Raw genomic sequence first — 25,822 nt, forward strand, 5'->3', positions numbered from 1 at the left:
CTGTTAAAGTAGCCCAATTCTGCGGGAAAAATGTGGACTTGGCAACACTGATCAGTTCATGTGCGATTCATTCAACCTCTTCTCTTGAACTACACTCTTAAAAATAGAGGTGCTTCAAAAGGTTCTTCAAGCGATGCCATAGAAGAACTATTTTTGGTTCTACAAATTCAGTCAAAGGTTCTTTAAAGAACCATTTCTTGCATACCTTTTTAGAATTTGAAGAACCTTATTTGCCATAAAGAACCTTTTGTGAAACAGAAAGGTTCCTCAGATGTTAAAGGTTCTTTATGGAACCATTTTGACTAAAAGGTTCTTCTATGGCATCGTGAAACACCTTTATTTTTAAGAGTGTAAGGCATACACTGAACTGTCATTCTACATTTAAATAGCAGCAAAATGGTTTTTATTGTTTGAATAGTGTAATAAAATGGACAGAATTTGATTCACATCAGAAGTAACAAAGCCAACCTGACTCATGACGAAAACATACCTGTGGGAAAGTTTTTGCAAGACGCGAAATACGTACTGCTGTGTATGTTTCACGACATATTCAATATGAAATGTCCATTGAGTGACACTAAAAGAGTGTTCAGTTTTTTTCTCTGGAACAGAGGAACGCATGTATGGTATGTTTTATGCAACATTGGTTTTGTACGTGTCACCGCAGGTCTTACTTGAAATGTCCGTTGAGTGGTGCTATAACTCTAATGTTTTTCAATCTCTCATCTTTCAGCTCTTTCATCGTGAGTCATGTTTTTCATTGAATTCATACCCAAGGATTCTGCATTCTAAGTCCAATTCTGTGCCGGCTGAGCTACCGAGCAAGCTTGTTACGTCCAGAAGCAGAACTATGATCACAGAGCTGTGATCATAACTGTATATAAAAACAATTACACTAACGGTGTTTTACCACCTCTAGTGTTCATTTCTTTTGGAAACTGCAGTAATATGTACTGTATTGGTATGTACTTTGTCATGAGATCAGGTAGCACAAAGCTTATTGTGATTTATTGGATGGGAGGCGCGCTACAATGTTTTGTTACTGAAAACAGGGTAAACTAATCAGTTCTTGGGATTTAAGAATCAATATTGTTTTGTAAAAATGAGAATCACTTAAAATCGATATATTCTACCCAGCCCTAGTTTTATGGAAGAAAGCACATAAGGGTAAGAAATGAAAATCTTCATTTCTGAGTGAACAAAATGTAAGGTTTTCAAACACTAAATTCAAGGTCATGAAGTGAGACAACATTACAGATTTTTTTTTCTGACCCATTTCCTTTCACTTCACTGCCCCTGTAATGTTGCAATCCAAAGGCAACAGGTGACATGGAAAATTTGGACCAGATTAATTTTAATCATAACTGAGGGCTTGAAGATGACAGATGACATTTCTGTCAGCATTGCAACCGGTGATGAGAATGTGTGCAATACAGCTGAAATGATTAATCACAGGACGTTTTTCAGCACGAACAGCCAGTTACACCTGGTCACAAAGGTATTAAAAGACAGACAGACGGGAAAATGGGAAGGTGAGAGAGGTTACATTTAATTCTGTTTGAGTGTAAAAGAAATGCTGGCTACCATCTGTCTGTCGGCCTCGGCGGATGTTAAAGTTGCCCTTATGGTAATATGAGACAGATGTGGCAGCTATTGACTGGCAGATGCCATACACACACACACAAACCGAAACACACACACACACACACACACACACACACACACACACACACACACACACACACATACATGTTGGGTTTACATGTTTTATGGGGACATTCCATAGGCGTAATGGTTTTTATACTGTACAAACCGTACTTTCTATTGCCCTACACCTACCCTACACCTAAACCTAGCCCTCACAGGAGATTGTGCACACTTTTACTTCATCAAAAAACTCATTGTGCATGATTTATAAACCTGTTTCCTCATGGGGACCTGAGAAATGTCCCCACAAGGTCAAAATCTACTGGTATTCCTATCCTTGTGGTCCCCACAACGTGATGAATACCAGGTACACACACACACACACACACACACACACACACACACACACACACACATGTTGGGTTTACATGTTTTATGGGGACATTCCATAGGCGTAATGGTTTTTATACTGTACAAACCGTATTTTCTATCGCCCTACACCTACCCTACACCTAAACCTAGCCCTCACAGGAGATTGTGCACACTTTTACTTCATCAAAAAACTCATTGTGCATGATTTATAAACCTGTTTCCTCATGGGGACCTGAGAAATGTCCCCACAAGGTCAAAATCTACTGGTATTCCTATCCTTGTGGTCCCCACAACGTGATGAATACCAGGTACACACACACACACACACACACACACACACACACACACACACACACACACACACACACACACACACACACACACACACACACACACATGTTGGGTTTACATGTTTTATGGGGACATTCCATAGGCGTAATGGTTTTTATACTGTACAAACCGTATTTTCTATCGCCCTACACCTACCCTACACCTAAACCTAGCCCTCACAGGAGATTGTGCATACTTTTACTTCCTCAAAAAAACTCATTGTGCATGATTTATAAGCCTGTTTCCTCATGGGGACCTGAGAAATGTCCCCACAAGGTCAAAATCTACTGGTATTCCTATCCTTCTGGGGACATTTGGTCCCCACAACGTGATGAATACCAGGTACACACACACACACACACACACACACACACACACACACACACACACACACACACACACACACACACACACACACACACACACACACACACACACACACACACACACAACCACACAGCAACAACCACTTTCCTGTGTGCAGATCAAAAGCTGTTGGCATGGAAGTTGAATTCATTTGCATTCAGAAACAAAAGGCTCCTTATTTCCTCAAACCGCTTCACAACTGACAGTGAAATCAGATCAACATTCTCTCACAGTGTCCGATTTATATTTAATGGCTAATCAATCAAGATTAATCCAGTTAATTTTACATGCTGTCCAACTAATGGTCACAAAAGAGACGGGGTTCATTTTATATTCAAATCAGAATCCTAAATATTCACAGACTCATCTGTGCTATGCAAAACAGGACGATATCCACGGCCAGAGGTCTGCTGGGATTATCATATCAATGTCTTTATTTGAAATCTCGCATCTCTTCAGGCAAGTTTATTCCTAGCGTCTGACATTTGTACCTTTCCTCTTTCTGAATTATTCACTGCTTTAGGGTGGCTAAATGTCAGCACCTCCACATGGGCCCTTCCTGACTCTTTGAGAGGGGTGAAAGAATGAGAGTAAAATAAAGACATCCCTCTCTTTCCAGAAACAGAGGCATGAAAAGGACCCGTCCCTGCAGCTGTCCTTTGGGAAAAGGGCGCTCTTGACCCCCGGTACCTGCCAGACTACATCCGTCATAAGGCGGTCGAGCTCGTTAGAATATTCATTACAGTTTGGTCTACATTAAAGAGCTAATTAGACTGTAGCATTTTCATTTATGAGGCTCCAGATGGTTAGCCGAATATTTTTTATGTAGCAATGACATCAGATAGAATAAATCTTCGGAATCAGTTACAGCAATAAGATTTATTTAAGAGTTTGTATGTGTCTTTGTTTATTTTTTGTTTTGCCGTCTGTTATGGTTAGCACTGCATTTCTGACTATAGACTATCGTTCAAAAGTCTGGGGTTAAACTTTTGAATTTTGTCTTTAAATAAATTATTTTATTCTATTATAATAATAAATGTTTTTTTGTTTAGTGATATTTTTCATGGGTCCCTTGTTTGCCCTGGACAGTTACACTGCCCGCTGTTCTGTCGAAAAATCTTCCAGGTCCCACAAGTTCTTTGGGTTTCCAGCATTTTTGTGTATTTAAACTAGTGATGCACGGATGGCGGTTGGGTCAGGGGTGGATGAGATAAATCAATAATTATGCAAATATCAACTACATTTTCTAAAATATGAACCTGTTTTAAATACTTTTTTCATCAGGCAGACGTGTGTGTGTGTGTGTGTGTGTCTGTGTGTCTGTGTGTGTGTGTTCGGCTGTTCGAAAAGTTGCAGTGACAAAAACAGTGACATTCCAGATAAAGTCTGAAGGGAGAGGGAGTTAAGCCTGTGTTAATGCTATTGAGTACGGTAATGCAGTGGTTTTCTCTAAAAACACCCAGTAAAGACTGTGATGTGGTCAGGACTTCCGGCTTCCTTTTAAATATATTTGATTTAAATATTGATTTAATATATTTGATGAAAAAGAAAAATCTTGATAACACCATACTGAGCAACTATAGACCAATTTCAAATCTTCCGTTCATAAGCAAGATTATTGAAAAGGTTGTTTTTAATCAGCTGAATCACTACATAAACTCAAATGGATACCTGGACCATTTCCAATCTGGCTTCAGACAACATCATAGCACAGAGACAGCGCTCATAAAGATAATAAATGATATTCGCCTAAATTCAGATTCTGGCAAAATATCAGTGCTGGTACTACTAGATCTCAGTGCTGCGTTCGACACTGTCGATCATAACATTCTTTTAGATAGATTGGAAAACTGGGTCGGGCTTTCTGGGATGGTTCTAAATTGGTTCAGGTCATACTTAGAAGGGAGAGGCTATTATGTGAGTATAGGAGAACATAAGTCTAAGTGGACGTCCATGACATGCGGAGTCCCACAAGGCTCAATTCTAGGGCCGCTGTTGTTCAGCCTGTATATGCTCCCACTAAGTCAAATAATGAGAAAGAACCAAATAGCATATCACAGCTATGCAGATGATACCCAGATTTACCTAGCCTTATCGCCAAATGACTACAGCCCCATTGACTCTCTGTGCCAATGCATTGATGAAATTAACAGTTGGATGTGCCAAAACTTTTTACAGTTAAACAGGGAGAAAACGGAAGTCATAGCATTTGGAAACAAAGATGAAGTTCATAAGGTAAATGCGTATCTTGACACTAGGGGTCAAAAAACAAAAAATCAAGTAAAGAATCTGGGTGTGATTCTGGAGTCAGACCTCAGTTTCAGTAGCCATGTCAAAGCAGTAACTAAATCAGCATACTACCATCTCAAAAACATTGCAAGAATTAGATGTTTTGTTTCCCGTCAAGATTTGGAGAAACTTGTTCATGCCTTTATCAGCAGCAGGGTGGACTATTGTAATGGTCTCCTCACTGGCCTTCCCAAGAAGACCATTAGACAGCTGCAGCTCATACAGAACGCTGCTGCCAGGATTCTGACTAGAACCAAAAAATCAGAGCATATTACACCAGTCCTCAGGTCCTTACACTGGCTACCAGCTACATACATTGCAAATATGCTCACTTTATACAAACCTAACAGACAACTCAGATCACTAGGATCGAGTCAGTTAGTAATATCAAGAGTTCACACAAAACAAGGGGAATCCGCTTTTAGCTATTATGCCGCCCGCAGTTGGAATCAGCTTCCAGAAGAGATCAGATGTGCTAATACATTAGCCACATTTAAATGCAGACTCAAAACTCACCTGTTTAGTTGTGCATTTATTGAATGAGCACTGTGCTACGTCCGAACAGATTGCATTATTTTATGTATAATCATTTTACTGTGCAAATTAATTTTAAAATCAATTTTTCTGTTTTTTATTGTTGTTATTGTTAACCATTCCTACTGTTTTTAATTAATTTAAATCAATTTTAAAATCATTTAAAATGTTCTTCTGTTTGTGTGATTATTATTTTAAATTTTTATGACTATGATTTTATGCTATTCCTCTTATGTACAGCACTTTGAATTACCATTGTGTATGAAATGTGCTATATAAATAAACTTGCCTTGCCTTGCCTTGATGATTGTGCTTGATGCGTTCATGCCCGCTCCATCCACTCCTGCACCCCAGATACTGCCAGTTTATATGCGAGAGCATGTCAGGGAAGGTGTGTGGTAAAATAATAATTATTATTGATTACTAATTTTAATTAGTACATTATAACTATAACAATACCTTAAAAATGAAAAGAAACTTTTACAATCTGAAATTTCTTAAACTGGTGAACCCCTGTAAACTTTTCAGTCCAAGCATCCAGTATGCGTTCAAATAGTAAGTTCAGAACGGCTCTAATATAGAGAAAACCCAACTGATTTCATCGGAGATTGTGGAAAGTCACATCCAGATGTCAGTTAGCGTTATTTTTTTCAGTGTGGATTTGGCTTAAAAGCACGAGTGATAAAGCGTATATGAGTGGGTAGTGATGTGCAGATCAGCTGTTAAAATGAACCATCCATTCATCATATATAATAATGCAAAACTACGAATTAGAATAATTGTAATAGGAAGATCGCATGCTGGTCAGGTGAGGTTAATTTATTTGAAGCTGCAGATTCGGGTGACGTTTGAGCTCACCCGCGCATCTCCAATTTGAACCCTTTTCAACAATGACTGTAAAATTTTGAGATGCATCTTTTCACACTGAGGACAACTGAGGGACTCATATGCAACTATTACAGAAGGTTCAAGCACTCACTGATGCTTCAGAAGGAGGGGGGGGGGGGACTTTTTGAATGGGTTCTCAGGGCCCATGACTGAGAGGGGGCCCAGAGAAGCCCCCAATAAAATTGTGGTGATAAAAAAAAAAATTTGATAGAAAAAATTATTAACTTTAAATTATTCTATTTGCTGTTTCCTGGTGTCAAAAAAATTAATTTGTTCGCGATCCCCCTCCCCCCCCAGTGCGTGTCATTGTGATCGCGAACAGTGCAGGTAAACCTAACTCCCCGATCTCAAGAGATGCACTAGCGACCAATGCTAGGGATTACAGCCTTTAGCCTCCTTGTTAGTGCGTCCAACTCCCATGCCGGAGACCGGGATTCGAGACCGGCTCGGAGTGAGAGGGGTTACACGATCATTTTTAGTTAGAATGTAATTATTAGTTTTTAGGGGGGCCCCTTAGCTGAGTCAGTGCACAGGGCCCAGAATTCCCAGCGACGCCCCTGGTTGCATATGAGTCCCTCAGTTGTCCTCAGTGTGAAAAGATTAATCTCAAAATCATACAGTCATTGTTGGAATGGGCTCAAATACACAAAAATACTGAAATAAACAAAGAATTTGTGGGACCTGAAGGACTTTTCTGAAAAACAGTGTTAGTTTAACTGTTCAGGACAAACAAGGGACTCGTGAACAACTATCGCTAAAACAAATAATTCTTGTATTGTGTACCATGCACAAGGTCTATTGGAAAGAAGACATCTGAAGCTTCAGCTTCATGCCCTGATACTTACATAGGAGCATTTTCAAAAGAAAAAATACGAAGAATTTTTCATTTAATCTTTGACTTAAAGATATGTGCTCACAACTGAAAAAAAACAGCCTGCTGATCTTCTATAACAAAGAGAGTTGTCTTTTCTCACTACAGAACATATTCCATGTATTTTCCCTTCTCCTTTCATTATCTTTTTTCACCTCCTTTATAAGGCCGCCTTCACTGTAGGAACAATGGTGATAGTAGGAACATTCAGAATAGAACATACAGAAAAACAGCCTTTTAAATGTATGACTCACCCTTATAAAACACATTTCAAAACCCATGTGAACACAGGACCTCATATAACTGGAGGATATGAGAATATATTGAAGTCTGAGGTGACCATTCATTTCTCTCTGGGCAAGCTTGTGTTGTTTTTCTTCTTTATTTGCTGGTTTTAATTAAGGACATATTACAGACAAACATCCTAAGCAGATGAATGTTATTTTTACTTGCTGTTATGTGCTGTAAAGTAATTCATTGTTTTTACTATATTTACTGATCCAAATCGAATGCACATCTATTTTACAATAGGTGCGAAGAGAAAAAAAAAAGTGAGAGGAAGAAAGAATGAAAATGAAACAATGGACCAGGGCGAGATATGAATGCTCTCACACGTTTCTGTGCCTGTTACATTTAATGTAAAAACATAAATATGAAAACCAACATTCTCAGCAAACCACTTTTCTCTCCTGCTCTCTCTATCTTTTCCTCATTCTTCCAAGACAAATACAAGCCCTCTCAGTCTAATGTTATGGATGGCATCCCTTAAATTAACATGCACAGGAAAAGTACTCAAGAAAGAGACCAGAGAAGACATGCACGCAAAATATATGTGAACCCGAAGGACATATGCTTGACTTCATTAGCCCTCCAGCACAACGCTCTGCCACCGTTCTACTTTCCACTGCAAATATTAACATTTTCCAATCTGTTGTATTGCTCGCAGGAAAATAGAAATGACACAAACAGGCCGACTTTATATAAATCACAATTACGAAGCACTACTGGATCCAGCCCGGAGAGGTGAGCTTCCCTCCTCTCTTATCTCCGACCAAACAAACAACACCTGTGCTGAGTGACAAGACTAATAACCAATTAACAGCCAATTACAACCATATTACATTAGCGTGAGAAACACCCTCTCGTTCGGAAATAATAAATCAAAGGGGCGTGGCCTGTCAGTGCACAAAGCCTTCCTGAAGTGGAAATGAGATTAAATTAAAGCTCATCAAAAGACTAACAAAACATAATTAGGCTTACGAATACGAAACGAGATTAAAACACTCTTTGGTTTTTGGTGAGGAGAAAAATGAAGAGTGACGTATGCATATGCTAATGAAAAGCGTGCTGGTTTTCAGCAGGGACCTTGCGGGCCTAGTTCTATTTACGAACCTGAAAAAATATTTAAGCAGCTAAATGGCAATGAACAGCGCCCGCTGTGACTTAGGCGAAATCTGCTTTGAAGTTAAACAGGTTCATAAATAAATAAAAGGAACGGGCTCCTCCTTTTCTCCGGGGAGGTGGAGATTTCCTGTGAATACATTCGTTCGATCTTTCGCCCCCCTTGAGCTCCTTTTGCTTTGATTCCCTCTTTCCTTCTTCCTTCCATTCCCTCCCTTTTTCTCGCATACATCTCATTTGTCATTTCGCCTACCCCGAGTGGTAGATAAAGTCATGTCTGACATTAATTTGTAATGTTAAAGACTTGTTCCAAACTAATCACACATTACGCTCATAATAAGAGCGATGGAGGTTTAATTTGCCGCATATTAAAAGAGTGAAATTACTCATCAGTGTGAAAGAGACAGTCAGAGCGGGCGAGAGAGAGAAAGATGGGAGGACAAATGCTCAAATCCATGCCAGGAGTCGTCGCTGAAAGTAGAGGCACACAAACAAACACTCTTTGTTGTGCAATCGACATTACAATTAATTAGCCGGTGGCTGGCTCGCAGGTCTAATAGAGGAGAGAGGAGTGAGCGTGAACTCTATCTACTCTGTACAGAAAGACAGCCCGCCATTCTAGCTGCTAATGGGGTCATGGAAAGAACAAGAGGAGGAATGAAAAAGTGAGAGAGGAACAAGGGAAAGCAGTACAGAAAATGACAGGAACAAGAAGAGGATTGTGAGAGGAACATTTGAGTGATTGTACTGGAGGTACAGAAATGTATTTGGAAGCCTACGGTTAGAGACAGTATAAGCAGACCACTTGCAGATAAATGGGGAAATTACAGCAGTCAGTATAGAGGCTGTAGGAATAGAAGTTCTATATTTCAGATTAAAGAGCAAATGGGCTTTTTGATAGAGGCTTCTTTTAATCTAGAAGAAACAGGAACTGTACTTGTAGGTTTACTACACCACTATTTTAAAGTTTGGAAATACTAAAGACATTGTTTGAAGGAAATTCATCCTTTTGTTCACAAATGTAGCACTTAATTAATAAAAATACATTAATAAACTTGTATACAGTTTAAAATTATTACCATTTAAACTAAGTACATCACATAACAACACTGAAATATGTGATGCGTATCTTAGTAATCACAGCATGCTGATATACAGCCATTTCGCACTTCTACGAGTGTGAAATCAGATTTGTACAGCAGTTAGACGGTAGGAGTGTGAATACATAAGAAACAACAACAGAGTGTCTTAAAAAAAACCTCTTTTGTGCAAACTACTTCCTTTCGCCACAAATTTGAATCTCAGATTGACAATTTAACAGCTGAGCCAAAGCCTCCGTTACTAACTTAAAAATGTCACTTTAGAACTAGTAACGAAGGAACGTTGAGTTGCTTCACTAAAAGCTTATTGTATTAATGTCTTAAATGCTCACTATGCTATGTAGAATAGAGTATTGTAAGAGAGGAAAGGACTGAGCAAGTGTGACCTGCATCGGATACAGCATTTATTCTTCAGCTCAATCTCATTTTCACAATAATACATTAGTTTGAATGTCCGCTGAGGAATGCCCAGTGCATTTGTTGACTGTGTCTTAGAAGACGTTGTAAAAAGTAGCAATAACTTCCTTGCTTACAATCCTGGTAAAGGGTTCCCAGATTTTTACTACAAAACCCACCCAATTGCTACTCAAAACTAGCCCAAAAGTAGCCCAATCAAGTTTCGACGAGGGGCCTCCATTAAAAAAAAAGTGCTTTGGGGGGAAAATACATGTTTTTTTGGCAGGGTCCCTCTGGTAAAATTAGCATTTCAAGGGCTAAATATTACGTTATTGAAGTCACTTTAACCCGCGGAAATGAAAAACAACAATTCCGTGGGAAAATTGCAGACTTGGCAAAACTGCAATTTCAGTCTCTTTCAATATAAAAGTCCTTTCTGCTGACTCAGTCATAAAAAATCGTTGTCTCTTGTCGCCATCTAATAGCGAAATAATGGAACTAAAATCACCATCATGAACACGCACACGTTTCCCCACACTAAATGCTGTTATTAAATACTACTATTATTTATATAAAATATTGTTTATTGAAAAATTATATTTAATAAACAACAGCCATCACGCTAGGCAATTCTGTCAAAAGTACAAAGGCAGCACTCTGATACACAGCATTACATTTACATAAAATATAACATGATAAGATTTTGTCCTACTAAAAACTATTTGCTCTGGAACAAATAATAGATTATTGAGAGCAAAGACTGCCCGTTAGAGTTACCCAAAACAAATTATATCTAATGTTTAACCACTATAGAGACATCAGAGCCAGAAGTAAATTCCAGAAGATCTGGCTGAGGTAAGGCTTAGGGATGTGCAGGAGTACTCGATTAATCGATTACTTGAACCCATCAGCGACGATCGAGCATGAAAATGACGATCGGTTGGCTCCAAAAATGCATTAAAAAAAAAAAATTAAACTACTTTCATTCTTTCTGATTGGTTATGCTGCATTTGGGCGGTAGTCTGATATTTGATTGGTTATGGCTGTGAGAAGTTGCGGTCTAGAGACAAGACTGGAGCACAGAGCGAAAATGGTTTCTAAAGCACCCAGCGATGTCTGGCAACACTTTGAAAAACTTGACGCAGCGCCACACTCGTCTACAACTCCACAACGAGTTCGATGCGTTACCATCTTGCACATAAACACAAAAAAGCAGATGATTCCGATGCCACTACCAGTAGTCACATGAGCATAAGAGATTTCACCTTCAGACAGAAATGTGACAAAGGCAGGGCAGAGAAGGTGACGCAGCTAATAGCAGAAATGACAGCAGAAGACTTGTTGCCTATTAGTTTTGTTGAAGGTGAAGGTTTTAAACGTTTAATGAATTACGTTGACCCCCACTATACTGTCCTATCGCGCAAAACGGTCACTGCAAGGATTGATGCTCTATACCCGGGGTCGTTCATACGGACCGTGAAAGCTTTTGACATAATTAAATAAAAAAAAAAAAATGCCAAACGCTAATTTCTAATAACAAAATTTATATCAAGCACACCAGGGTCAGCGTTTGGGTGCAATCTTCAAGGCAGAGCTCGGCGCATTGCATACAGACAGATGTAGCTTTCAGTGAGTGAAAATGGAAAACGCATTATGTTGGGCTTACGTCGCAAAATATTGTAAATATATCTTTTTATACTGCATTTTTATACATATTCATTTTTTAAACTATGAAGGTGAGCCAATGGATATTACACAAGCAAAACAAAAACTGCGTAATATGTTAAAGTGAAAGTAAAAACAGCGCTTTCACCATCTGACGTGCATATTCTCTCAGAGACAATGATACACGAATATACTTCATATGCTGATAATAATTTACTTCCCTAATATTTCTCTTGTGCACTGAACATAGTAGGGAAAAAATAAAAAGAAACGTATTTTGTGTAGGCTTAAGGGTTGTTTAAAATAAAGCTCTTAATTTTCATTGATGACTGAAGTATTGTTAGGGGTTGAGAAAGTCTTAATTATGATTTCAGGTTGTCTTAAATGTGGGGACTAAAAGACAAGAACTGCGATGAAACTTTATAAGGCTATCCATTGAATAAATATGAGCGCTGCACGTTTCAAAGTCAGCTGCGGTGCTGCTTTGTGTATCATTCTGATAGCGCCTCCTGCTGGAAGAGAATGATCTGCCATTTTAAATCAGCTTGTACGTCTACTGTTGTCAAAAAGACCAATGTAAACAAATCAATCCATGTTTTAAGCAGCAAACATGTAGAGTTGTAAATGTGAACTGATAGATCGACAAGATAATATGTTATACAAATTTAAACAATTAAGGTAGTAAAATATATGTTAATTAGATGTAGAAAAAGCGCTTCAGCTTCACTTCATGCTGTTATTTCTTGTAAATGTTTACTGTAGACTGTGACGCAAACGCCCCGCCCCGCCCCTTGCTTAAACTCAACCCCCGATTAATCGAGTACTCGTTTCTCAAACCTGTGGATTACTCGAAATGAAATATGATCAGAAATGCCCATCCCTAGTAAGGCTGCTCTCAGCGGGTTCTCAAGCGCTAAACAGCTGCTGACACCCTGAAGCTCCAAAAATGTTAAAGCAAATTTTCAAATAGACATTATCTTTATTAACAAACTGCATATTTGATGTCTAACAAGTAGTTTCTTGCCTAAAAAAACTCTTAAAACATTCCGTAACAAAAACAGTATTATTTATAAAATTATAGTGGATTTGGACATCCGCCATGACACTAGCTGTGAAAAAATACCACAAGTGGAGTGATACAAACGGTTAAACGGTTGGAGTTTCAATATCACTTGAATATCACACTCCTCTCAGTTAATCAGCTTCGAGGACCAGAAAGAACTGTTGTAGAAATAATATATATATATATATATACATTATCGCAAAGCCCCATTTTCAGCTGCCATTTCTCCAAGAAAACCTTGTGCTATATAATCCTTAAGAAATCCTTCTAATGTGTTGATTTGGTATTCAAGAGACTTTTTCTTCTTATTAGCACAATTGAGAATGGTTGTGCTGTTTAATGAACTGTGGAAATGGCAGTACCAAGTCCTCTTTCAGTTGTTAAAGTGGTGAATATACTTGCACTTCTTGCAAGTCACTGTTCAATGTCACTTTGGAAATTGTGGTTTTATAAATGGCGAAACACAAACACATTTTTCTAGCCACAAAAGAACAAGAACAAAAGAACAAAGCAAACAGGATCTAACCAGCACAGGGGAGAGAAGTGGACATCCCAGATTCACAACAAAATGTGGAGTACATAAGAGCCTGCAGTTTGAGAAAAAGAGATTCCTCACTGGTGCTCAGCTTGAAGCTTCATTGAACAGCACACGCAAAACACCAGCTTTATCTGCAGTAGGCAAAGAGAAGATGCTGAGATGCTGTTGGCCTTTATAAAGAGTTCAAAGAAAAAGCCACATCTGACACTTGCATGATAAATGATTGGAAATGCACGGATAAATCAAATCCTTGGTGAATAAATGTCATTTTCTTTTAAAAACAACACATGTAGCCAAGAGGTGAAACCAAGATTATTATGGTGCATATACTGTATAGCATGGGCGACATTAGGGGGGGGGGCAAGGGGGGGCAGTTGCCCCCCCTGTGGTTAGTCATGGAATCCTCGACAGCCCCGCTGCAACTGCTTTAGCCAAGCTTAGGCTCGGTTGTACTTGGGAACTAGACGGTGCTATATAACCCTCAAACGAAAGCAAAGCAATTGAAGATCTGGCAAACTATCCAACGTGTTTTTGCAGCGTTGAGCAATGTAGCCAATCACAGACATATCTGTTGTTTCCGAACAATTAGAAACACTTGTCAGAATTCACTCACTGCTGAAAGCGCCTGAACGGTTTTTATTAAGTGCGCTCGTGAATCATCTTATGAGTGTAGACGCGATGTAAATAAAATATTAATTGTGTAGTTTAGAGAGCTTTATTAATTATAACGGAATTTTGTGAGATCTCTATGAACTTTTAGTGATAATAAGGGGAGCGTGCTTTGCACTTTCCAGGCTATAATCCATTTAGAATTTGTATGAAACTTTCGTTTTTCGGCACATGCAAGCTGATATGTTTTGGGAGTGACATTTGCATATTTACGCTGGGTTTATTCTTGAAATAACGGTGAAGCAATAGACGGGATAAAAATATATTTTCCCCTTCTCCCAAAACAACTTACTGTTTCAGCTATAAAATAGTTAAGTTTTGTATGTAATGGCAAAATGTTTATATTTAGTTTCGTTTTTTATTTAGCTAATTTAGAAAAACGCTTGGAGCATTTTTTATTCGTTAAATATATATATATTTACCGAACAGCGCCCAGCGGAAGACTGATCATAGTCTGTTTGATCAGTTTGCCTTCTCAAATCATCATGACTTGCCTAAAATGAAATCTATAGATATAAAACAGTTCAAGTATAAAACAATGGTAGTTTAAACGTTACAGATAAATGTGCGCTATATGTGCATAGTTTGTGCAGAAAGTGGAAGCTAAAGCTTGCAGGACATCGAGGCACCAGCGCGATCACTTGCATTTTTTTAATTGGAAGCAATTTAAAATTATCCGTCATTTTTGCTCACAAAGTACGAGTAATACATCGAAAAAAACGTTACAGCGTTTTTATAAAATAAAGAAAACAAAAATTATGTGCTTTCTGCCGTCTGGTTCTTGAACAGGAGTGCTTAACAAAATGAAGCGAAATGCATGCCTCACAGACATAATAAATACATTTATAGAAAGCTTTAAATTATTACTTAACGAAATAAAACAAATCAAAAGCACAAACTCTTTCATGTAATCCGTAAAGATGAATTTCTCTCTAAAGGCGCGTCCAAAAAGGAGATTGCGAGTCAGGATCTTTGCGACACTGCGCTGAAGGACACTAAACGGTGTCTGAGTCGGTCTCAAAAGTGAAAGCGAAAGTGAAGTTTCATGTTGTTTCCACCAGCGCGGCATTTTTTTTCTTCACCATAATTGATGGATGTCTAAATTATGAAAATCAGAATCAGAATCAGAATCAGAATCAGAATGAGCTTTATTGCCAGGTATGTTTACACATACTAGGAATTTGTTTTTGTGACAGAGCTCCACAGTGCTACAGAAAGACAGTGACAAGACGATACATATTATAAAAAGAACAATATAGAGGTATACAAGACAGACAATGTGCAATAATAGCAAAGACATTTGAATGGAGTAAGTATGTGCTTTAAATAAATAACGGAAAAATGAATAAAGAATGTATAGTGTTGTATGTTCCACGATCAAGTGTTCATGAGATGGATTGCCTGAGGAAAGAAACTGTTTCGGTGTCTGGTCGTTCTAGTGCTCAGTGCTCTGTAGCGCCGACCGGATGGTAACAGTTCAAAAAGTGAGTGTGCTGGATGTGAGGGGTCCAGAGTAATTTTGGCAGCCCTTTTTCGTACTCTGGATAAGTACAGATCTTGAAGGGTAGGGAGGGTTGTACCAATGATTCGCTCAGCAGTCCGGACTATCCGACGTAGTCTTCTGAGATCAGAATTTGTAGCTGAGCTGAACCAGATGGTAATTGAAGTGCAGAGGACGGATTCAATGATGGCAGAGTAAAACTGTTTCAGCAGTTCCTGTGGCAGGTTGAGTTTCCTCAGCTGGCGGAGGAAGTACAGCCTCTGCTGGGCCTTTTTCACAATGGAGTCTATGTGAATGTCCCACTTCAGGTCCTGAGAGATGGTATTTCCAAGGAACCTGAATGACTCCACTGTGTTTACAGTGCTGTTCATGATGGTGAGTGGGGGGAGAGCAGGGGGGGTTTTCCTGAAGTCTATGATCATCTCCACAGTTTTGAGCGTGTTGAGCTCCAGGTTGTTATGACTGCACCAGACAGCCAGCTCTTTTACCTCCTGTCTGTAAGCAGACTCGTCACCGTCCTGAATGAGGCCGATAAGTGTGGTGTCGTCTGCAAACTTCAGGAGCTTGACAGAGGGGTCTTTGGAGGTACAGTCATTTGTATACAGGGAGAAGAGCAGTGGGGAGAGGACACAACCCTGAGGGGCGCCAGTGCTGATAGTACGGGTGCTGGATGAGAATTTTCCCAGCCTCACTAGCTGCTGCCTGTCTGTCAGGAAGCTGTTGATCCACTGACAGACTGATGTGGGCACAGAGAGCTGAGTTAGTTTGGGCAGGAGGAGGTTTGGGATGATAGTGTTGAAGGCTGAACTGAAGTCCACAAACAGGATCCTCGCGTAAGTCCCTGATTTGTCCAGATGCTGCAGTATGAAATGTAGACTCATGTTCACTGCATCATCTACAGACCTGTTTGCACGATAAGCAAACTGCAGGGGGTCCAGTAAGGGTCCGGTGATGTCCTTCAGATAAGCCAGAACCAGTTTCTCAAACGACTTCATGACGACAGATGTTAGCGCCACAGGTCTGTAGTCGTTAAGTCCTGTTATTTTGGGTTTCTTTGGAATGGGGATGATTTCAGAACGTTTGAGAGAGGCGGGGACTTCACACAACTCCAAAGACCTATTGAAGATCTGTGAGAAAATGGGTGCCAGCTGATCTGCACAGGTTTTCAGACAGGCTGGTGTGACACCGTCAGGGCCTGGTGCCTTTCTTCTTTTGTTCTTTTTGAAGACCTTGCGTACCTCATCTTCACTGATTTGAATGGGAGTTGCAGAGGTGGGGGAGAGGGGTGATGTTGGAGGTGTAAATGGTGTCTTTTCAAACCGACAATAGAACTCGTTCAGATCGTCTGCCAGTTGCTGATTCTGCAAAGTGCTGGGGGATGATGTCTTGTAATTGGTGATTTGTTTTAGACCTTTCCACACTGATGAAGAGTCACTGGAATGAAATTGGTTCCTTATCTTTTCGGAATAATTTCTCTTTGCCACTTTGATCTCCTTTTCCAGTGTGTATTTGGCCTCTTTATACAAGACTTTGTCCCCTTTCCTGTAAGCATCATCTTTGACATGACGAAGCTGTCTGAGTTTTGCAGTGAACCATGGTTTGTCGTTGTTGTAAGTTAAGCGAGTCCTGGTAGGAATGCATAAATCCTCACAGAAACTGATATATGAAGTAACAGTCTCTGTAAGCTCGTCCAGATCAGTAGCAGCAGCTTCAAAAACACTCCAATCAGTACATTCGAAACAGGCTTGTAAAGCCCGCTCTGTTTCGTTGGTCCATCTCTTTACAGACTTTGCTACAGGTTTAGCAGATTTAAGTTGTTGCCTGTAGGTTGGTATAAGATGAACCAGGCAGTGATCAGAAAGTCCCAAAGCTGCCCGTGAGACAGAGTGATATGCATTCCTTATTGTGGTGTAACAGTGGTCCAATATATTTCTATCTCTGGTCGGACATGTGATGTGCTGTCTGTATTTTGGAAGTTCACGGGAGAGATTTGCTCTATTAAAATCCCCAAGAATGATTAAAACAGAGTCCGGGTGTTGTTGTTCTGTCTCTGTGATGTGATCAGCGAGTTTCTGTAACGCCAGGCTCACGTGCGCTTGCGGTGGAATGTACACACTCACGAGAATGAACGAACAAAACTCTCGCGGCGAATAGAACGGCTTACAGTTTATGAAAAGCGCTTCAACATCAGAACAGCATATTTTCTTTAACACTGTTATATCTGTACACCACCTCTCATTGATGTAAAAGCACGTCCCGCCGCCGCGCGATTTCCCCGTCGATTCTGCGTCGCGGTCTCCTCTGAACAGCTGATATCCCGGGAGATGAATCGCGCTGTCCGGTATAGCCGCATTCAGCCAGGTTTCCGTGAAACACAGAGCAGCAGAGTGTGAGAAGTCCTTATTTGTCCGGGAGAGCAGAAGGAGTTCGTCCGTTTTGTTTGGTAGAGACCGGAGATTTGCCAAATGTATGCCTGGCAGTGTCATCCTGAATCCACGCTGACGAAGCTTCACGAGCGCGCCGGCGCGCTTCCCCCGCGTCCTGCGCGTCCTGCGCGTCCTGAAGCCTTTGGTAAGCGCCGCCGCTCCGCCAACTATGATGTTGAGCAAAACGTCCGAATAATCAAAAACCGGTAGGAGATTTTGTGGTATGTTCTGCCTAATGTTTAGCAGTTCATCCCTTGTAAAACTGATCGTGTTTGCAAAACAAAAAACAGGAAAAACGAACAAAAACACAAAAACAACTGGAGAGCTAAGCACAGAGGCTGCCATTCGCGGCGCCATCTTGTTCATAATTCTTGTAAAAAATAAGAAGAAGCCTAAAACAGGCCCGATGCGGCCCGGGTCTGAACTATGACGTGAAAATTGGCCCGAAGCCGTAGCCCTGGGGTGTAAAAAAAAGTCAGGGCCCATTGGCCCGGGCTGAAGTGCAGCGCTTTAATTGACTGCTTTGATGTGGTGCAATACCGTAGGGCACTGTTTTAATGCTTACATCTGATTTTTTTTTCTTGCCCCCCCTGACTCAAGAGTCAAATGTCGCCCATGCTGTATAGTATACAGTATATACGAACAGTGTATGCCGTGTTATTGGATGACATACTGCATGCTAACAAACACACGCACACACACACACATGTTGGGTTTACATGTTTTATGGGGACATTCCATAGGCGTAATGGTTTTTATACTGTACAAACCGTACTTTCTATGGCCCTACACCTACCCTACACCTAAACCTAGCCCTCACAGGAGATTGTGCACACTTTTACTTCCTCAAAAAAACTCATAGTGCATGATTTATAAGCCTGTTTCCTCATGGGGACCTGAGAAATGTCCCCACAAGGTCAAAATCTGCTGGTATTCCTATCCTTGTGGGGACATTTGGTCCCCACAACGTGATGAATACCAGGTACACACACACACACACACACACACACACACACACACACACACACACACACACACACACACACACACACACACACACACACACTCCTAACCTGTCTCAGGATGGCAGGTCCCATGTTGATTGCAGCTGCAAGGTACACAAGGGGAGAAGGGTCCTCCATTAGGGGTTTCCCTGGTGAATCCAGGAGCACAGTGTTCACAGAACTGCCCAGTGAATCCTGTGGGACAAGTACACTCCTCCACCCATGCAGCATGTGGAGCCACACTGTAGTTTGTCCGGACTGCAGATTCAAGGCTTACCCTAGAGAGCTGAGAAGTGTCTGCAAACAAGAAAAATAAATAAATAAATAAATAAATAAAAAATTAAGAAATTAAGTCTATTATTCCGTAAAACACATTAAATTGTTAAAAGTGACAGTAAAGATATGGGTCAAAGGCGTTAAGATGTCCACATCAAAAGAAATTTACAAAAGCGATTTTATGTCTATAGAAAGCACATTAAATGTAAGTAAAGTGTCTACTTTTAAGGTTAAAAAAAAGGTTTTGGAGAATAAAATGTCAAAATTTGGTTACATTCTTATTCAGAGTAACAATATTTATTTACAATTCAACATGTGCTTATTCTGACTTGTACATATTAAAATAAACAAAAGAATACGGGAGCATATTACATTTTATTGTGTTTTAAATAAGTAAAAAATTCTTACTGACAACAGGCAAATTAAAAAAAATAGAATTACAACTAATTAGTATTTGGGGTGAAATTAATTTGTCTTTTAATATGTCATAAATTGACTTTAGTTGTAAATACGTCAGACAATTTGTTACACTGAATGACATTTTAGTGGGTGTCTTCTGCAAATTGGGGAAAAATGTATGATATTTTTTATTTTTTGCTCAGAAAAACAAAAATAAAAAATGCAATTAAATTAAACGAAAAACAACAAATTAAAGCAGTAAAACATTGTTTTTGTGCTTAAACCCTTTTTCGTCTTTGACCCATACACATAATGTTACAAAATTTAGAACTTTCTATTCATTAAAGAATCCTTAAAAATGTTTAGAATAACACTTCTAATCCTTTGGGCGCAAGAAAATGCCATAACATTAAAGTTATGTAAGACATTTTGTGACAGAAAAACAGAGTAGGAAACATCATATGTGGAGTAAGAAAAGTCAAGCGCTCATCGAAAGTTTTTGAAGGCAAAGAAGGATTCAGCAGTTGTGATGGATTTGGAAAGAGCATTCCGCCATGAATCTACACTGAATGTGAAATCAGTGTGTCCCGTCCACTTGTAATTGCCCTCACGATGTAGCTTAGCTAGCCTGCCTGCTAAAGCTCCCCTCTGCCTCTCTCTCACCTTTGCTTACACACAGACAGACATCAGGACCACTGGGTGCAAGCAGATAGAATCTTTGATCACCATATGAATAAATGAACAAGGAATGAATTAATCAATAAGGGCTGAGTGGGGAGAGGTGGAACATGGTGAAGGTGAGTGGGTCTTTGTTTCTCTCAGGAATCCATACCGGCCTCATAAATAGTGATAGAGAGAGACTGTTCACAGATCAAATTTCTCTCTCACCACAACTCTCTCTTTCTCCAGGGTCTCTGTGTCCTATCGTCTCAACTCTCAACTTTCATATCAGGACATGGCCAGGAAGACTAATGTTTATGTGCGCTTTTGAGAGATATCAGCATGTGTGTGTGCCTGCTATACAGCCAAACTGATTATCATGTGCATGGTAGCAGAAGGGGAAACAGTTCAAACACATTCACGAATTTCAGCGCAGCAGTTTCCAAGAATCAATGAGCGGACCTGTCAGCGCAGAACGTGGTAGAGAAATAATTATGCTCTTTGGTAAGATGTAATTTACTTCCTTTGAGGAGGAAAACAGATGAGAGAAACACAAAGTGTGTGTGAGAGACAAGATATATTCACAGTAATGCTCCTCCATAGAGTCACACAGCTTGTATTAAATGCTGCATGTATGTTTAAGTGCAGCTAGGCAGGGATTTACTGAGTTAAGTCTCCTCTTATATTAATTTTTACCTTTTTTCAACCGTTCCTTACCATGTCCTGAATACGAAGCCCCTAAAGGGACATTTGCAAATATACAGTACAGACCAAAAGTTTGGACACACCTTCTCATTTGGTCTGTACTGCAGATATGAATTCAACTGAAAAAACTTGTGTAAAAATATCTTTCAGGTGGTCAAATAGCAAATAGCAAATAGTGGAGCTCTGCGGCCACCTACTGGTAAAAGTTATTTGTAGTTTTTTTTTACTTTTACAAAAATCTTACACTAAACCATGTGAAATTATCCATGTTATCCCCATGAATTAAAGTTAGAAATTTGGGTCTTTTACATAAAAAAGCAGTTTTTGTATAAAAACCCATTTAAAAAATATTTATTTATTAATTTATATATATTTAAAAAATATCACTAACCCACTGAAAACTGCACAAATGTAGAGTAAAAACTTTAATAAACAGAAAATTCATTTGAATGAGAAGGTGTGTCCAAACTTTTGGTCTGTACTGTATATATATATAACAAAAATACGTACAAGAACCTATTGTGTGTTATTTTAAACTATATTAAACTTGGCCTTCAAATGAAAACATTGTTTCTTTTCTTGCATTCAGAAGAAGTCTCTTGCCACATCTCTTACTCTTCTAAAACTAAATAAGAACAGAAATGAATATAACACATGCCAAAACATAAACTTATGCTACACTGAAACACAATCATTATGTAAGAGTAATGTTAAATTCAATACACTTATGATACTGCTTTTGGTTAGCTACTTAATTTTCATTCATTTTCCAGAATTAAAAACAAAATAATCATTACATTATTGTCTTTAATGTCAATCTGTCAAAGGGAAAACAACATATGGTGATTAATGTTTAAAGAAATAAAGCTTTGAATTCATGCCAGAAGCTATATTTTATTTCAGTGTGACACTTTCCACTTGGGAAGTTGATTAGATGCATCACTGCATACAGTATATCTCAACGATGCCATTTTGCAATTGAGTCTAAACAGCTCAGAAATCATGCCACAATGCAAGGCAATCACTAAACATAATCACAGACCAGGAACGAATTGGGGGGCATGACCAAAGTTACAGGCTCCACTAGACTACTAATCGATGGCTGATTACAGTACAGTCCATACTGCCAAGTTTGAGATGCATGTTCCCTTGCCATTTCCAATCAATTTCTTTTAGTCTTTAATGATTGTGTTTCTGTCTCATGTCTTTCCCTTACATAATAGAGCAAACACACATACATATATATGTAATGACTTACAGTTCTGGCCCCCTGCATTGCTGATATGTAGTGCGGTTAGATTGTAAAGCATTCGGAGAAACTCAAATGAGGCAATCGATGGATTTACACTCTTCTCTGTTAACCTGGAAACCAGAAAGCAGAGAGATAATAGTTAGAAACACGTGACTGTGCCTGCTCTAATAACTACAGGAGTGTTTTTCTAGAGAAACAGCACTCCTCAGACTTTATTTACGTAAAAAAAACTGAGGCTCTTCATTAAGGCGCACTAGGTCTAGTCAATTTAAGCTGACGGAATAAGGAAAGTCTTTCTGTATGAATGAGTCACAAAATATAAGAATTTTCTTGTCACTCTGGGAGGAAAGCGCCTGTCAAAACAACAAATGCAAATGTAAAAAGCGTCTACGAACAGAAAAGCTTCAGGTTTGCAGAAAACACTGCCAAGTAAAATTGCCATATGCTGACAGACATACATAATGTTGCACACACACATTTGTCATGACGGAAATAACAATTGTTTTCTGATATTTATTTATGTTATTCACACATTTATAATTAGAAAATAAAAACTTGATAATACGCCATGTGGTCTCAGCGGGCAAATGTTTCAGTCTGCCATGGAAACTGAAATACCTTTTGAAAACACAAAAGAAAACATATTTTAAGCAATTCACACAAATTTGTCCCTATAACATAGCTCTGTTTCCACCTGCTATTAAGATGTTTTTTTTTTAAGTTGTCAGTGCTAAATACAGATGAAAACGGTCGAGTAATTGCTGTAATAACCAGCTTTTAGCAGCACTGCAAGAAGAAATTCTAACTCTAGCACTTTCATGAGAACAGCTACAATATATTTTTAAACAGAAAGGCCATTTCTGTAATAAATCTGGCATCTTTTTACCAATCGCAGGTTTTACATTTATGCTGAAATGCAATCAACATCCTCATTAGCAACATGAACAACAGTTTTCTTACTGAATTTTAGCATGATGTGAACCTACCACCCAGCAAACACAGAACGTTCCCCTAACATTCCCATATGGTTCCCATTTGGTTATTTTTTTTGTAGGTTCTCTTTTTAATAACTTAAACGTTCCCTGCAGGTTATTTTTTGGTTTAATTTTATAATCTAAAGAGAACATTCCCAGAACGTTCCCTGATTTTTTTTTATGCTGAAATCTCTGAATATTTTAACACTGAAATGTCTATTTTTTAAAATTATAAACAAGCCACTTTTCACCTGTCTTCCACATAAAGCTGCGCACTCGCATAATTACTTTTAATAAATATATATTCAAGAGTAAATATTGTGATTTTAGAGAGATTTGACAAGTCTAATTAAAGAGAAACATGGTATTAACCGAGACGTTTTTGTTTGCGGACTTAAAGAGAAGCATATCATCATTTAAAATCAGTGGTAAGAAACTAATGTAATGTTATCGAAAGTCAAATAAATGTTATTCATTTTTAAAGGGGTCATCGGATGCAAAACTAACTTTTACATGAATGAACATTAATGTGTGTTGGTAGTTTGTGTACACAACCACCCTACAATGATAAAAAATCCACCCAGGGGTATTTTTTTAATCTTTAAAAGTAATATCCCCTTTTTAAATCAGGTCATTCTCAGCTTCTTGTCGTTGTGACGGCACACAGTTGATTGACATGAGCGTCTTACCTTAGACCCGCCCTCAGTGAGCTGAAACAGTCAGAATACGATCGCCATTGTGTCCGCTCAGGTGCAGAGGAAGACTCTAATTGAGTGATTGAGGTGTTCTGTTGTTGGATGTAATAATGAACAAAGCAGTAGTCATTTACTTCTGACATCTGAGCCGCTGAAGACGCAGAGGATTAACGTTACTTTCGTTTTTACAAGGAAAGAGCCGATCCCGATCTACATATGCGTCTATGTTTGTGTGAATCATTCGTGATGCAGATTCACCCACAGCAGAAGTGAGTATAAGGTTTTTTTATGCATCTTTGCAAATGGCCTTTCTTAATAATGTGCTTGTTGGCAAGTTTCGCCGATAAACACAGCTAAATGCGGCTAAACGCGGCTAATTGTGGCTAAAGTAAACATTACAGCTGTAATCACACAGCAGAGAAGGGCGAGCAGAGCTCATTTGCATTTAAAATGAGCTGATATTTTGCAGAGCTGATTTTGACAAGGTAAACGGGTGTTTTTTTACCAAAGTATATTAAAGACTTTTTATTAAGACCTTAAAGAATCGTATGAACTTGTAGATCCGATGGCCCCTTTAATGTCTGCAAAAATAAAATTCACATTTTCAAAACCAAATATTTAGTTACAATCGTTGTTTGGTGCTATTTAAGCGGCATTAGAGACGGACGGAAATGGACCTCAATAATCACTATTACAAACCATGTTTTCTTTAACTCAAGAAACATAATTTCTTTATAATTGAGGAAAGAAAGACATGAACACCTTGGATGGCAAGGGGGTGAGTACGTTATCTGTAAATTTTTGTTCTGGAAGTGAACTAATCCTTTAAGCATAGTCTTAGACTAAAATGTAAGTCTCAGCTGTTTCAACTAAAAGAAACTTGCACTGACTGATCTTAAAATACATCAGTGCCTTTGTTTTGTCTCAAGATACACGCCAGTAATGTTTTTTTAATTAAATGTCTTAATTGAACTATGGCCTAATCCTGGTTTAGGCTAAACCCTGTCTATGAAACTGGGCCACAATGTTTCACCGAAGTTAATCTACTCTCCTGTCTGATTTGTTTGTCAGACAAAATGGCAGATTTGGCATTATGATTGGTCAGATCGCCTGTCAATCAAGCTGTTTGCAAAGGGTCAACTGTATTAGAAAAGAATCATTTCGCTTTTCACGTTTTGTTTCAGCACAAAAAGATTTGCAAAAGGATTAGAATAGATGTGTTATGTGACAAAATGAATGAAGAAAAGAACTTGCATCCACTCTTAAAAGTAGGGTAAAGGATCCCGAGAGCCATGAAAACATAAAATCACAACACATACTTATGTGGGAAGACTGTTTGGCTTAATAATTCACACACAAAGTGATCAGATCATTGTTAACAGCACACAATGAGGCATAATTAGAGGCAAATCAAATAAGCACATTGTCTTTGCCCTTTGAATTGCGTTGCTCTAAACACCTACTTAAAATCTGGGCTAGATTTGGTTTAGTTCGCCACTCTTATTATATCTGCAGTGTCAGTTGTCTTATAATACATAAGCAAAAGCAAGCAAATAACCTTTTTGAGCAATTCCTGTCCATTTACATAAAGCACCATTTAAGATAAATACATATTACAAATAATCAACCCAAGCTCATGAAAATATGTGGCTCTGTACACATTTCTGTAACACCGTAATTGCATACCTTACTGCATATTTCGTGGCAGTTTCAGAGTGAAATGTTCAGAGAGTGGCACTAAAACACGTTCAATACATGACTATGGCACATTCTTATAGGGGTGAGCGAGGCACAACCTAAC

General features: G+C 38.9%; 1 protein-coding gene across 1 annotated transcript in view; it reads right to left on the bottom strand.

The window, feature by feature from the left end:
- The window catches only part of lamc3 (laminin, gamma 3), a 138,403-nt gene that overhangs the window by 21,955 nt on the left and 90,626 nt on the right, over positions 1–25,822 (bottom strand). Inside the window, exons 11-12 of the mRNA XM_073839705.1 lie at positions 22,359–22,462; positions 19,130–19,357 (exon numbers count right to left, since the gene is read on the bottom strand). Coding sequence (XP_073695806.1) covers positions 19,130–19,357; positions 22,359–22,462 — 332 coding nt within the window. The remainder of the gene's footprint in view (positions 1–19,129; positions 19,358–22,358; positions 22,463–25,822) is intronic.

This window comes from Garra rufa, chromosome 5 (assembly GCF_049309525.1).
Source record: "Garra rufa chromosome 5, GarRuf1.0, whole genome shotgun sequence".
Lineage (NCBI taxonomy): Eukaryota > Metazoa > Chordata > Actinopteri > Cypriniformes > Cyprinidae > Garra > Garra rufa.